Below are 15,858 nucleotides of genomic sequence, written 5' to 3'. Positions count from 1 at the left end.
TTATTAATATACAACTAACTAACAAACTCTCTAGCCATCTTAAACCTGAAGGCAGTGACGTGCAGTGAAGTCAAGACTTGGGGTAGCAGTCAGTGGCGTGCTCGAGGGGGGGGGGGGGTTGGTGTGGGTCACACACCTCCTCCCTTTAGGGCCAGTATTCCTACAAAAAAGAAGAATGTCAATAACAGGAAAAGATTGCAAAATTATGAATGAGTACTAGAAAATAGTACACGTAACCCCCACCCACATTCGAAAATAAAAACTATTTGATTTGACTCTAAACCAGAGATCCTGGGTTCGAATCTCGGATTGGCCATTTGTGTTCTTTGTGTGTGTCCCTTCATCAATTTTGTCGTACAAAAGGTGGCTGAAATCAATGATTTGATTTCATTTTTGTTACTTAGCGTCGCTTTTTTGTCACATTTGGCTAATTGCGAAGATGATACGATGAAATTGATGAAGGGACGAGCACAGGGAACACCCATGCCCGGGTCGGGGTTCGAACCCGGAACTCCTGGTGTCGTAGCACGCTGTGATAACCACTCCCCGATGCTTGGTTGATTTGGTAACAGGTAACAAAACACAACACACTTTTTTGTAGTTTCTTCAATGATATTCATTTGACTTTTTGATTTCTGAGATACCTTTTTTATTCAAATTTTTTTCATTATTCACTGCAACACATAGGACAAGAATCCGCATTCATCACGGGTTCGAATCCTGGCCTAGATTGTTCATATGAGGTCCCTTCACCAATTTCATCATATCATCACTCAATCCTCATTTTCGCGATAACCAAATGTGGCAGAAAAGCAAAGTAAAATAAACCAATCCAACAATATGAACTTGCGTTTCCTTGCCCAAATAAATACATCCGTATTTATGACTGTTAGAGACCAAGAGTAGTATATTTAAATAAAACACTACTAAAACGAGAGTCAGAGAGAGCCTGAGCACATATTTGTAATTTAATCATTATATATTCCATATTTGAAAAAGAATAAAAGAAAGAAAGCATAACATTATTGTCTGCATATAACACGTTCCCATTTCATAAATAATAAAACTACATCCCATATTATACATACGTACATATTGTACAACGTGTAAAAGGTTGTGTAAATACAGAGAACATAAGTACTGCAGAAAATTTTACCCTGTGTTCTTTAGAGGATTTACAAAAAAATCTATGAGAAACCAATCCCCTATCTGTCCTTTAGGAGATAGACTGGGGGATCTGAAAGCCTGGGCTTTCAACCATTGCAGCGGGGGCGAGGGGACAAGGGAGGTAGAGGTAGAAATCTTCCTTTTCTTTCGGGCGGCCATTTCTACCTGGAAACTGGTCAGGCGGAAGAAGAGCGAGCTAGGGTATCCAGCCAGCTTTGCCCGTGGAGAACACCGATGGACAAGACGAGCGTGGAAAAAAGGTGTTGCATATGAGCTATGGTGGCTTTAACAAGACAATAAATATTGTGATTTGAATATAATTCGAGATGTGAGATTGAGTGATCTATCTCTGCTAGACTAGCTACTCCTCAGTGCACGTCACTGCCTGAAGGTTCATGGCTGCAGCAACACAGGCCTTCAATCTGTCCGTATCCTGAGCAAGATCTATATACTCTTTTTCCATCCCTACCAATTTCCTTTTGGTCCATCTCAACATTATCCCCCCATCTTCGTTTTGGTCTTCCTACTGGTCTCTTACCATCAGGTTTAATATATGTGTTACATTATTATTGTCATATAATATAAACATCCCTCATATGTGTCACTTCTCACAATTTGTAACTAATGCATTGTATATTTATTTTTATTTGGTTCATTTTCAATAAGGGTTGAATTTTACTTGGTCTACTATATATGATATGTGTGTGTTTGTGTGTGTGTATATATATATATATATATATACTCTCCCAACAATTGAAACCACTCCTCTGGCCCAGATTCATTGACGACATTATTCTCCTCTGGACCCCCACCACACCAAAGAAAGCCATACCACCCTTAGCCATTAGAGGCCAATGCCTCGACTCATCCCCCTCATCCCGCCAAAACTACAACCTACGCCTGCACCAAGCCCTAATCAACCAGGGGTACTCCTCAACCCTCATCAACAAACAAATAACCAGAGCTACGTCTCACACACGTGCCATGCAACCCAAAACCAACCCTCTCACTCTGATCACCATCCTCACCTCCTGAAAATTAAACATACCATCCACTCCCTGCTTCCCATCCTCCACAGTGATCCCGGCACCAGAGACATATTTCGGGACAAACCTAGGTTCGTCTTCCGATGCCCCTACCCCAACCTCAAGAAAAATCTTGGTCCATAATACACCCACTGCTCCCATCCCACCACCCCCAGCCCAGAAGTGCAACAAACCCAAATGCTAGACCTGCCCTATACTTATCACCTCCCTCACCCTCCAGATCCTGACTGCAGCTGGTGAATTTACCCTTCGCCCAATGGGTACCTGCCAATCCTCCAACCTAATATACACCCTCATCTGTAAAATCTGTGTTTACTTCTACCTGGGTGAAACCTCTACTCCCCTGAACTTCCACATCAATAACCACAGAGCTTCCACCCAAAACTCCGACTTCACCGTCACCACCCACACCAACAGCCACAACACCACCTTCAACAACTGTTGAAGCCATAATACACCTATTACCCCAGCACACTGACACCTCCACCCGCAGGCGATGGGAAAGGGCCTACATTTCAGGAATACATGCCACCATACCCACCTGGACTCAACCTAGCCACCCAATAATTATTCTCCCACCTCCCGAACCACAACCCACCCACCTACCATCCATCCCACAGTAAACACTGGTGAAATGATCTTTTTGCAAACCCCTTGTTTTATCACTTATTTCTGGCACCACTATGCTGATGGACGCTGCAGTCAGTATTATGTGCCTATAGGCTTTTGTACTCCATAATTTCTACCTACTGTGAAAATGAGGTCATGACCTTGAAATATCAAACTTTTCTTCAATTGTGGTAAGTGTTTACTGTCTCCTACGCCATTTTTGTTTATCTGCCCTTCTGACACTCTTTCTCATTCTATCCCATATATATATATATATATATATATATATATATATATATATATATATACAGGGTGTCATTTTAATGGCGCCCACGGACCACAGATTCGTGAAGAGGACATCAAAACAAACAACTTTTCTCAGTAACTTTTTTCACGTTGGTGCGTCAATTCGACGCTACAGCCGTTCAAAAAAGACCGTTTTGCCGCCTGGATGCTGGCAACCCAACACAACATTTGATCGTATCTGTGACGTCATTTCCTGCTGCGAAACAGCTCACGGTAGGGTTGCAAGGAACACACATATTTTGTGAAAAATGACAAACTATCAACCACATTATTAGCTGTAAAACGAAGCGAGAAACGCGTCCAGTAAACCGAACATCATAGCCTACCAGCCAGAATATCAGCAGTCATTTCAGGGGAAGGGGGAAATGAACCAACGATATGAGAAATGGTAAAAACGTATTCAAAATGAAGAGTCAATATCGATTTTGTCTCAGCCTACATGTCAAATATCAACAACAATAACATTTATTATACTTACAACTCTACATGTGGCTGTTACGCCCAGCTACATGTCAATTATATTTGCAAATCTCGTTGCAAGGTTGATATCTACAGGTTTGTGTCCAGATGCCTTGTGGTACTTTGTGCTGATAACGGAAGTATCTGAGGTTCACGTTGTTACATTACGGCTAAAACACGTACAACCACAGTAACAATCTAATGATGAATCAGTAGCGAATATACTGCCCTGTTCAGAGTTGCAAATATTACATGTGTATCCGGTGCGTAGATAAACAGTCGTCGGAGAGTTTGTTTTACTACTACTTATATCCCTGTATTTTCAACCATTTTTGTCACTTGCCTCATAATGCCCTGAATATACATTATATTACGTATTGATAACCTTTGGAATTTTGAGTTCTTTCATTTCTATTTTGTCATCTGTTCAGTGTGTCACAGACAACTAGTATCAGAAGGACGAAGTGGATAGACTAAATTGTAGATGCCAACTTGGTAACTAGATTTGCAAATATTTGACATGCAGCTGAGACAACATTCGATTAGACCACTTCCACTTGGATTCTATTTTCTTTCTACCATTTTTCTTATCGTTTGTTTACTTCCTGTTAGGTTACAGAACGTGTTTTCCTCGTTTTGTTTTACGGTACATAATGTGGTTGATTGTAGCTATGTCATTTTTCACAGAATATGTGTGTTCCTGGCAACCCTGTAACGCATCGCTTCACGACGGGATATGACGTCACAAATGCAATCAAATGTTGTGTATGGTTGCCAGCATTCAGGCGGCAAAACGGGCTTTTTTGAACGACTGTAGCGCCGAAACGACGCTCCCAACGAGAAAAATGTTACTGAAAAAAGTTGTTTGTTTTGATGTCCTCTATACGTTTCCGTGGTCCGTGGGCGCCATTAAAATGACACCCTGTATATATATATATATATATATATATATATATATATATATATATATATATATATATATATATATTATATATATATATAATTTAACCTCAATCCAAGATTGTAGCCATGTCCCTGGAGCACCCTCACACATGGGCCCCTTAACTCGATGTACCCAGATGAAGTTGTATCTGCCATTTCCACATCCGTTTTGGAGATAAACGGTTGTCCTGGCACTCTCTTCAAAAAAAGTTTGGAATGTTGTTATAACTAAGCACAATGTTTGAAATGTTATATTATGCGGTAGGTTTTGATTGTTTGGTGTTTGAAAGTCTACTGATGTACAGTAAAGCTAATCAGGACTGAACCTGCAGTTTTAATTGGTATCTGAACCACTATATGCCTCCACCGGGAATCGAACCCGAGACCCCTTGATTACAAAGTGACGACAAATAAGTGATAGGCAGGGTGGCTTATGTCAGTGAAAGCACAATAATGTCCAGCAGGTAGATACCATGTGTTGTTGAATTCCAACATCTTGCCTATCACATATTGCCTAATATAACAATACTAGCTGATTGCCTGGTGTTGCCCGGTATTTATTTATCCCAATCTTGTATTAGGCAGGAAAATAATGAATTCTAACTATAGTGTAAAATGTAACTAATTTTAAATGTGATCGTGAATGTCACCAATTAACTTAGCGACTCCGAAAACTATGGATTCGACACTAATCTAGTTCATTTGTGGCATTTTATTTTTCACCCCCCCCCCCCCCCCCCATTCTGATAGAAGTTGAACCACGTTGGGAGTGTCACAAAAACTATGGATTCCACACTAATATCGGTCATTTTCGCAACACATCCTGAATGTTAGACAACCCGAGAAACACTGTCGTTGTGCAGGATTGCATAGAGTCACGGATGTCTGTTTGTGCGTAATTTAATATCGGTCATTTTGGATTATTTTTACATGTCACCCCTTCCCACCCCACCCCTAGGGGTGCCAGAGGTGTTTTACCCCAAAAGTATTCTTTCCAGATTGCAAGTGATATGTGTACCAAGTTTGGTTGAAATTGCTCCAGGTGGTTCACGAGTTATACCGGAACAAACAAATATACACACCCACGCACATACATCCATTTTTATATATATAGATTCCAAACTTTTTGTGAGGTGTGTATATATGTATAGTATATATAGGAGCTAGTGCAGGTGACCCTTTCCCCTGCCTGAATTAGCACCGCATGCCACTGATATTACCAATACTTTGATCTGCGTATATCAGGGAGACTCCCATTGAGTACTGATTAACCTGTCCCATCTCTAATGAATTAATAATTATTATTATTATAATAAGGAAGGTGAGAATATGATGGCTATAGCAATCTACTGCACATTGAGTATTCTGGGAAAAAAAAGTGAGGAGATTCTGGAAAACTCAAGGAAATCCCAGGGAAAGTTAATTTAGAGTTCATGTTGGAACCCTAGGTGATACTCCACCTCTACTATGACTGAAATTTAGAATTGTTTGGCCCTGCCTCCACACCCCCATTGGTGTCTTCATTTTTTGGTGGATAGCTTTACCTTGTTAATATATTTAAGATTGAAATTACACTATACAGGAACTGGAATTTTGCAGAATATGTTGGCTTCCGTATTTCAGACTCCAAAGGAGATATTGCCGTTGAAAAATCTGGTTTAATATTAAATTTATTTCAGTGTTCATTTCTCAAATGGGTAGTGGATTTCATTTCTCAAATGGGTAGTGGACCTCCCCGATGGCGTGGTGGTATCATCGTTGCCTTGTAATCAAGGGGTTCTGGGTTCAATACCCAGTGGAGGCACATAGTGGTTCGGATTCCACTTTAAACTGTAGGTCTAGTCCCAATGGCCTTACTGTGCAAAAAGAGGACTTGAAACACAAACTCAATCAATCAATCGAATGGGCAGAATTAACGCTGTCCACTCTAAGCATTTCTACTGAAAACGTAATCTTTCAAAAATGAATCATGTAAGAAATTTTAAAGTTTTGTTTTTCATTAGACATTCACGTTACACATTACGTGTTCAAAAATAATGCTACCCTGATTTTTATAACGTCACTATCTTAAGTAACTGAAGTGCACTGTCAAAGTACTACTACGCTAATAATGCTATATTCCCATGTTTACCCTTATTGAGGTCCCAAAGAAAATAATATTCTTTTAGAGGAGAAAATATAACCCTATTGCACGAATGCTTGAATCTTGCTTCGCTATACACAATCCCCTTTCACCGAATTATACACATTTAAGTGAGTGACCAGATAATTTTTTTACAACTGTAGATGTCAACACTGGAATTTTACTGCACCAGCCTGCCTTTTTCTTTAAAAAAATCCACATGGCCTCTCCAATTTTCACTTTTTTCAGAGCTCAAGTTGTCGCTTGAGGCCTATAGGTGTATTGATGACTGGTAACACTTTTGAGAAACCCATGTCATGCCACTGCTGATTCATTAGATGCATACGAGGGGTAGTCATAAAGTTTTAATTATCACCTCGAAAAAATCAAGCTGCGACCATGAAACTTGGTGATGGTGTTAGTCCTTCTCTACATATTCACCCTTCAATGCGACGCATTTTTCCCAACGATGGATGACTTGGCAGAGACCTTGGTTGTAGAAGTCTGCATTTTGTCTGTTCAGGAAACGTTCCACCTTGTAAATCACCTCGTCGTCATTCTGGAAATGCCTGCCACGCAATGGTTTCTTCATCCGAGGAAAGAGGAAGAAGTCACTGGGTGCCATGTCAGGAAAATACAGGGGGTGAGGCAAAATTTGATAGCCCAAATAAGCAGCATGTGCGACTGTGTCCTGTGCAGAATAAGCTGGGGCGTTGTCATGGAGCAAAAAGACTCCATTGGACAGCTTCCTGCGATGCTTTGTCTTGACAGCCTCCCGTAACCTCATCAGGAGATTTCGGTAGTATGCTCCTGTAATGGTTTGCCCCTTACGAGCATAATCTATAGCACCACACCATGGCAGTCCCAAAAAACACTCAGCATCACCTTGCCCGATGATGGTTGGGTCTTTGCCTTTTTCGGCGGTGGTGAATCCACATGTTTCTATTGCTTGCTTTGCTCCTTTGTCTCGGGGTCATAGTGATACACCCAGCACTCATCTATGGTGATTAGACGGCTAAAGAAGTCATTTGGATTTACCTGACACAGCTGCAACATTTCCGCTGCTGCCTCGGTTCGGCGGGCTTTTTGAATGGGTGTGAGCAGTCGCGGGACCCAGCGGGCAACGACCTTTGACATGTTCAAAATGTCATGCAAGATGTTGAAAACTGATCCATGACTGATTTTCACTTTTTCCACTATCGCCTTGATTGTGATACGCTGGTCTTCGAGTACCAGGACCTCCACTTCTCTTGCGATTCCAGATTCTTCACAGAGAGATGGTCTGCCACTTCGTTGTTCGTCATTCAGACTTGTTTGACCACACTGGAAGCGTCTGTGCCACCTAACCACTGTGTCATATGATGGTGCATTGCAGCCGTACACTTCCACCAACTCAGCATGGATTGTTGCAGCGTTGTTTCCCTTCAAATGCAGAAAACGAATTACCGCAAGATATTCCACTTTATCAATGGGCTGCGCCATTTTGTTTTGGCTCCTCTAGCGGCATGCTACGGTACTGTGGCGCAGGGATTTCAATGTGTACCAGGATTGCAGACATGTACCTGCAAACACACAAAAAATTAATTACATAACTTTATTTTTTCGAGGTGATAATTATAACTTTATGACTACCCCTAGTAGTGTGACTCAGTTGTTTATTTTTTAGTTCTAGCTCAACCTCAAATGATTAATCCTTGAATAAGATATTGTTAGATTTAGTGCAGGATAGAGTAGCTACAAAGGAGGTGTGTTCATGGTTTCTAAGATTACTTAGCTTTCTCTCATCCCAGCCTGTAGAATTCATGCAAGAGGGGAAAGTAATTACCGGAACTGTCTTATTTACTGTATTAGAAATTGGTGGTTTTGAAGCATATTACTAGCATGTTTAGCAGGAGGAGTGAAACACATACTTATATTACACACAGGATCAGATTTCAAGTAATATCACCCCAGATCCATTGAAAGAAGCACCTCTCTGCAACACACCTTCATGTTTGCAAGGTATGAATATGTTGCATTATTAGTACATTTTGGTTATGCTTCACATAACCAAATACACTTAATACTTCTTCCCTGTCAAAACTTTAACTTTAAAGTGACGAATTGCACCTGCAAACAAGAAAGTTTTCACTGCTTTTGCCCACTTGATGTGATAGAATAGAATAGAAAAGTCAAAGTTCAACCTTTGGCTGTTCATTGAACGTGGGCAGTCAAGAGAACACAGAATCCATGGAACAGAAAGTCTGTTATTAAACCAATGTATTGGTATCGGTATCATAAAGTATCAGTTGGAATTCATGTATTTTTTTAGCAAAACAATTCACAATGATAGCTAGTATAACAAATGATACATCAGTATAAGCAATTTCTGAGATTTTTTCAAAATTCTGAAAAAAGTCTCAGAAATTTGAATTTAGATATATGAGAAGATCAAACGTTTGGTTTTTGAAAATTATTTTTTTTAAATTTCTTTATTTATTTATTTTACAAACAATACTATGTTGCTGCATATCTGTCTGTAACTTCCAATACCAGTTTTCACATTGATCTAAGGTTTTGAAATTTTTCTTCGTATTCGTGAAAGCAATCAATGTACTAGATTCCATTAGAATCTGAAACAATGTCATTCAATTATGATAAGCTAAGTTAACTAGAGAGATAATGTGGAAAATCAGGAAAGCTGAAGCTAAGTAATTTTGACAGTGTTACGCTCTTGTTTTAAAGATGGAGTTTTATTGAATTTTATTGGCAATTAAAATTGACTAATAATACACATAAGATTGATGGAAGAGGTTTTCTCGGGCAATCAGCCAGGTGATGTTAGCTCTGGAGAGCTTGGAAGCCTTTCCAGAAATCACCTGGCTTATTGCCCGAGAACACCTCTTCAGTATTCACCACCAGGAAAGCTTCAAGAATATAAGTTTATTTCTTATAGTATTGGTAACAAACAAAAAAATATTAACATCATTTAACGCCCATTGTGTGGTGTTCATCCTCCTTTTCTTGCTTGGGCAGAATGTGCAGATCTTACATTTGCTTGTCTCTGTTTCATTTGCAGGCATGGTAAGTTGTGCATTCTGAGATGGTTTGTTTTGTTCATCACAGAATTCTGCTTCAGAGCTGCAGTCTGGAGAATAATGAGGTATTGTTATTTCACTGAGAGATTCAATATCAGAATCATCGTCATCTGCTGACACAGAATCATCATTTTCTGTCTCTCTTCAGTTTCACTACAACTCTCAAATTCAGTCACCCATCTCGTCCATTCCTTGAGCCATTTTCTTATATTTTCTTCATTGCACATGTCATCCATTTTGTTTTGCACAATAACTGTTAGACATATTAAAAAGAAAAAAAACACTTGCAATACATACGTAGAGAGATAAAATATGTATACAACTTTGTGTGTGTTTGTGTGTGTGTGTGTGTGTGTGTGTGTGTGTGTGTAAAAACACCACAAAACTAAGCACTCAGCTTCTGTCCATGTACACATTACACTTGGCACATAACATTAAAGCTAACGTTTTGTCTGAACAACTATGCATATCAAAGAACTGCAAATGACAAGTCAACTGGACAACAATTCAACACAGACAGTATCAACTCCCTCCCCATATCAATTCCAACTAAACGTACTGAGCATGTCAAGTGCATCACCTAGTAAGAAGATGTGGGAGAGAAATTTCTGTATTTACGAATCATAAATTTGAGGAAGCCTTAGCTTTCTAGGGTTAATTAATAGCTTTTCATTAATATATTACATCATCACAATCATAGATTTACAAATGTAAAGAATTATTTTAAATTTGTTTCAGGTTCCATGCAGCATAAACAATGGCATTAAGGAATCTTTTTGGATTGGTGAGACAAGTGACAGTTGTACCACCAATTGCATTCCAACATCAAATTCTGCAACAATGTGAGTACACTCTATAGACAGTTGGATAAATATAGCAATAAAAATGGTTAAACCTGAAACATATTGCAACACAAGCAATGTAATCAGTTATAATTTTGCAAACATAACTTGGATACCCAACCATGGAAACAGGAAATCAAAAATACAGTGGAACCCCAATTTTAGGTTTCCAGATTTTACATTTTCCTGTTTTGTGCATTCAGTATTCATGGTCCCAATATGTTATAAGATTATGTTGTGATATTTATACAGTTTACCTCGATTTTCCATTGTCCCATACATAAGGTCATGGCATTAAAATAAGCAGCTGCTAGCTGGAGCTTCCTAAGAGGGAAGGATGTTATTTTGGCTCCCTAGTCTAAAAATAACTAATTTAATGGATGGTGGCCATTTTCAAAAATTAATTATTTTACCATTTTCTAATGATTAGTATTCCTTGTGTTGCAATTTTTCAGACAGCACTGTATTTTACTCTGCTTAAGTAGCTAGATTTGGTTGCCTTAGAATATCTACATTGCCTTTCCTCTCCCATATGTGCATAACCCTCGAGAGATGACCCCTCTTGATTGGACCCGATGAATCTCTTCAGTAAATTTCAGCATCACTCTTATTACCTCATTGTGACACATGTTCAATTCCTGTAATAACAGGTAACAAGAATTTCCAGCCACTGTTTTCTTGTTGGGTCCTTTCCACCCTACCTGCATTTGCTTATCAAACACAATGGTAGCATCGTCACCTTGTAATCAAGGGATCCCGGGTTCGATACCCAGCAGAGGCACATAGTGGTTCAGATCCCACTTTAAACTGTAGGCCCAGTCCCAACTAGCCTTACTATGCATAAAGTTGACTTAAACACCAAATCAATCAATCCATTATTAAACACAAATTGAACATCTGAAAGGCCAGAGAATACTTTGTATGATAATGTTTTAGTCCCACATTTGTTTCTTTATTGGCAGAATATAGAATCAGATGTGATTTTTACATGAAGCCTTTTTGTACCTCCTGATACCTGTGCTTCATGAAAAATTCATGACTTTTAAGCACCTTTTTTTTCATTCTATTCTGTGCATTCTGAATCTCAAAGGAATCATATAAATCATGACTCTTGACAAGACATTACACATTGTCAGCCAACCAATGGAAAATATACGGTAGGTGTTTCACAAATGACAGGAAGAAGAGAAAAGTTTTGGATCTAAAATGTCCAAGTGACACATATGATGACAGCTTCCCATGTGTCACTGCTTCCGGACTAAAATTTAATAAACCCACTCTGAGCAGTTGCCACTTACAAGATCCATGATCATTGCAACTTACATTTTACAGGTATTTCCACAGTGGAAAGGTGTACTCAAGATTTCTATAATGAGTTATGATTTCTTCAAATCATTAAAGAAAATCAAGTGAAATATTTGCTTTACCACCATCTCATTCCATGAATAGCTAGGACTGGTCATTGCTTTTTTTTCAGCCTCTCTAATTAGTGTGTTCCAATCTCTTGCTCATTTGTTTTCTCATATCTGTTGCAGGTAAAAGCACAGCAGCAAAATTGGAAGCAGTGGTTGGACCAGTTGCAACCACGGCTTTCCCAACAAGTCATCACACAGTAAAAGTTTTGTTTGACAACCATAAAACTGCTGATTTCAAGCATATATGGGTAAGCAATCAACAGATATGACATGCTACTGTTTGTTATCATGTTGTATTATGTCTGTTACATTTCATTTTTACATTTCTCTCGTATTGGAGATGACTGAAAGGAGTTTTATTTTAGTCAATATCCACATGCGCCAACTTGGAGAGAGGGAGGTAAAACACTTTCAACCCCCTCAAGGGCCCCCTTTCCCCAGTATTAACCATAGTTAAGAATTTTCATTTGAAATACAATGAAATTCAATATGTATCAAAACATTGGTAAGTTTTCTTACTTATAATACAACATGTACGAAAATGATTGATCCTGTTTTGAAATATATTGTACAGAATTATAAAGACTTGTAGAAATTATAGAGTAACTCTACGAGCTTACAAGACATCTTACTATTGTTTGATATATGCACCCATCCTTCCATGGATTGCACGCATCCAGGCAGTAGTCGAATCCTTGCCACACTTTGATCAGCATCACTTACGTGATGGTCTCTGCAGCTTCAGCTGTCCTTCTCTACAAATCGGGTATGCTTGCAAGCAAGGTGGATTTCTGGTTGATTTAAATCATATTAAATAAATAATTTATAGAATAATGTACATAAGGATTTTGTAGATATCAGAATCACTTTTGGTGAAAGTACATTAATCTTTTAATTATTTAATAGTGTTTATTAGGCACTAAGAAAGGAAAAAATATATGTACTGATGGGGTGAAGCTCATACAAATGGAAATGTAGTATGTAAACTGTAAACACACTTAAATTATCTTGATTTAAAATTCAATAATTTTTATAGGCATAAATATTGCAAACATTTTGTGTAGAAAATTTACAAAATACTAATCATGTTAAACTAAATATTGTCGTTATCATTAAACTGTACCTAAATAAACATGGCAGCTGCCATTTTGCAGACTATCATTAAAAAATTGCCAAAAGTCAGCTAGAAAGACTAAAAATATTTTAAGTTACAATTATAGAGTACATCCAGATTGTTTTATTTTCACTGAAAAAAAAGAGTTACTGAGATTATGAATTATAGTTTTATTAACACACTCAACAAACATTTCCATAGTATGTTCATATATATACAGGGTTGCTACGTGACTGGAAAACAGGGAAAACCGGGAAAAGTTAGGGAATTTGGTTGGTCAGGGAAAAGTCAGGGAATAGTCAGGGAATTTTGCATATTTTCTGGAATTTACGTTCATTTTGGAGTTGCAGGAGAAACAGTTACAAAATGAACAAACAGTTCATTTCCACTTCCAAATTCGGTTCTTGTGATTCCAGTCCCCCCAAAAGATTCAATTCAGAAACTTGTTCCTCTCGTCATTATGACTTCTAGTCTGTTGCATACAAAATTATGGTTCCTTCGCATTTCGATTCAATATTTATTCACACTTGGATCTAGGTTCTTGGATTCATTACGACCGTCCATTCAATCTTGTGAACCTGTTCCAAGACCGGAATTTGGAAAGGCGTGAGATTTTTCCTTAGAGAACAAGCTACTCAAGATGAAACCTACGCACCAGCCATCCTCAGAATTTCTTGCGCAAAAAAATGTTGCTTTAGCTGTGTGTGTGGTGAGGAAATTTCCTTTCTTCAAGAAAACACCCGTTCGGAACCCGTTCTCTTTTGATACGTGAAGCGGAGCAGGTTGGTTTTCGGACAGTTCATTAGTTTTGGATCTGCAATAACTGTATATACACCTTGAACCAAAGACAATGTAATATAGTTGACGTCACACTGGACGGGTGCGGACGCGGAGTAAAACAAATGGACTCACTACTTCGTTTCCCCGTTCTGTGAATTTTAGTCCTTCATTTGCGACGCGTTCAGAAGGAACCTGATCAACTAGTTCATTTGCTTGTTGTCGTAGTTTTTATATTGCAGAGATGTGTTACACCCGAGATATTTTATGTAGTATCAGTGATGTCATTATTCGAATATGCACTTGTTTTGTGCATGTAGAACGAATTTATTTTTTAAAAATTTGTGCGAAATAGAGAAATTAAACGTACGCTGGTCACACATCGTTATTAGGTTAGGAATGTTTGTTTGATGCCGATAGTAATTTTACGTATTTTTTGCATGTAGAATGAAATTATGCTGAAAAGTGGTGAAAATGGGCCCAAGTTCCTTTTGTTTTATTACTATTTCATCGTGCTACAAATGCAACTTTTACATGGTTCCATTTCGATTTATTTCTGTTAACACATACTGCTCAGTGCTTGGCTGCGGTGGCTCAGTCGGTAACTTGCTAGAGGTCCTGGGTTCGATCCCCGGCCGGTTCAAATCCGGGAACTTTTCTAACATTGGAAGCGGCCCCGGCGCCCACCCAGCGTCGAATAACATGGCTACCTGGGGGAAACCCTGGGGGGTAAAGGCGGTCAGGGGCGTGATGCTGATCACTTTACCCTCACTCACGACCGGATCAAGAAAGTGTGGGGCGTTACCCCCACACCCCCTATATGCCTTCATGGCATGGTGCTAAGCACAGGGGAACACTTTACCTTTTTTTTTAACACATACTGCAGAGTTTTAGCGATTACTTAAGCTTTTGTCAATATATGCTTTTGTGGTTAGGTTAGGAAGGTCAGGTTTGCTTGTCTTAAAAGTAAAATAAAGACCCTGAATGCACTCTACTAAGGTTCCGATTTATTTCTACATTCATTCCCACTAGTTTATGATACTTACTGTCGCTTGTCAACCAGAGAATACCTTGTCCATGGGAAGCGTGTATGCTTGCGTAAGGTCATTTTGAAGTTTTTTTCAACATAAATAACTTTTACGAATCCAAACAGTGCTCATTATTTTAAGTAAGGTTCAAATTTTGTGTCACAATGATTGCAAAAATTCTATGATAATTAGTCTTCCTGCTAGGAAGAAAAAAATCATAAAACATTCGAAACGGTTACCAAATATGGGTTGGAATGCGGGATTTTGTAGGAATCGTTGACCCACTGTACCCCCTCGAGAATTATGTTGATTTTTGTAATAGACAGATTCCGTAATATAAAATTTGTTCCAGCATGTGGAAAACTCAAATAATGGAGATAACTTGATTCCAAAGTATGGCCCGCGTATATATTTTTTTTAGGCGTATGGTTGGTCACTGACCCCATTCACGTTCTGAATTTCCGAAATATGTACTATTTTCAATAAATTAAAAAATATAATCATTAAACTTATTGCATATTTTCTAAAGTTACATGACCTAATTTTCTGTTGTTTCTCATTTGTATTGATATAATTGAGGTTGTAAACAAGTTACATTGTAAAGCTTTGATATATGCCACATTTTTTTATTGATTTTTTTACACCACCTTATTTGTAATGACAGTGAAAATGGGTAAGTACAATAGTTATTTATTTTTCATTGAATAGCATTGTATTAATCACTTGGTAAATTTTAGGCTAATAACTGTGTATATTCATATTCATAATAATTAACGTGACTGCATATTTAATTGAAAAACATGAGGTTCAAAAGCAAAAATCATGACTACAAACATGTCTGGAAAAATTTCATTTCTGGTCTGGAAAACCTGGAAAAGTCAGGGAATTTCATAATCAAAAAATTGTAGCTACCCTGATATAGTATCAGAAATTGTAATATGTAGAGCTACATAC

The 15,858-nt window shown here is 38.4% G+C and overlaps 1 protein-coding gene across 4 annotated transcripts in view; it reads left to right on the top strand.

The window, feature by feature from the left end:
- Positions 1–15,858, top strand: part of LOC146005417 (gamma-butyrobetaine dioxygenase-like) — a 54,767-nt gene that overhangs the window by 11,558 nt on the left and 27,351 nt on the right. For 3 of the 4 annotated variants that reach the window (XM_083144661.1, XM_083144666.1, XM_083144671.1), the window contains exons 2-3: positions 10,467–10,570; positions 12,106–12,233. In XM_083144661.1, the coding sequence (XP_083000787.1) occupies positions 10,486–10,570; positions 12,106–12,233 (213 nt within the window). In that variant the 5' untranslated portion in view covers positions 10,467–10,485. Of the gene's footprint in view, positions 1–9,709; positions 9,794–10,466; positions 10,571–12,105; positions 12,234–15,858 lie in introns of those variants that run through there. The other variant, XM_083144676.1, reaches the window with a different exon arrangement.

This window comes from Lepisma saccharinum, chromosome 1, assembly GCF_977018435.1.
Source record: "Lepisma saccharinum chromosome 1, izLepSacc3.1, whole genome shotgun sequence".
In the NCBI taxonomy this organism is placed as follows: domain Eukaryota; kingdom Metazoa; phylum Arthropoda; class Insecta; order Zygentoma; family Lepismatidae; genus Lepisma; species Lepisma saccharinum.
This window is presented reverse-complemented; position numbering and strand designations above follow the sequence as displayed.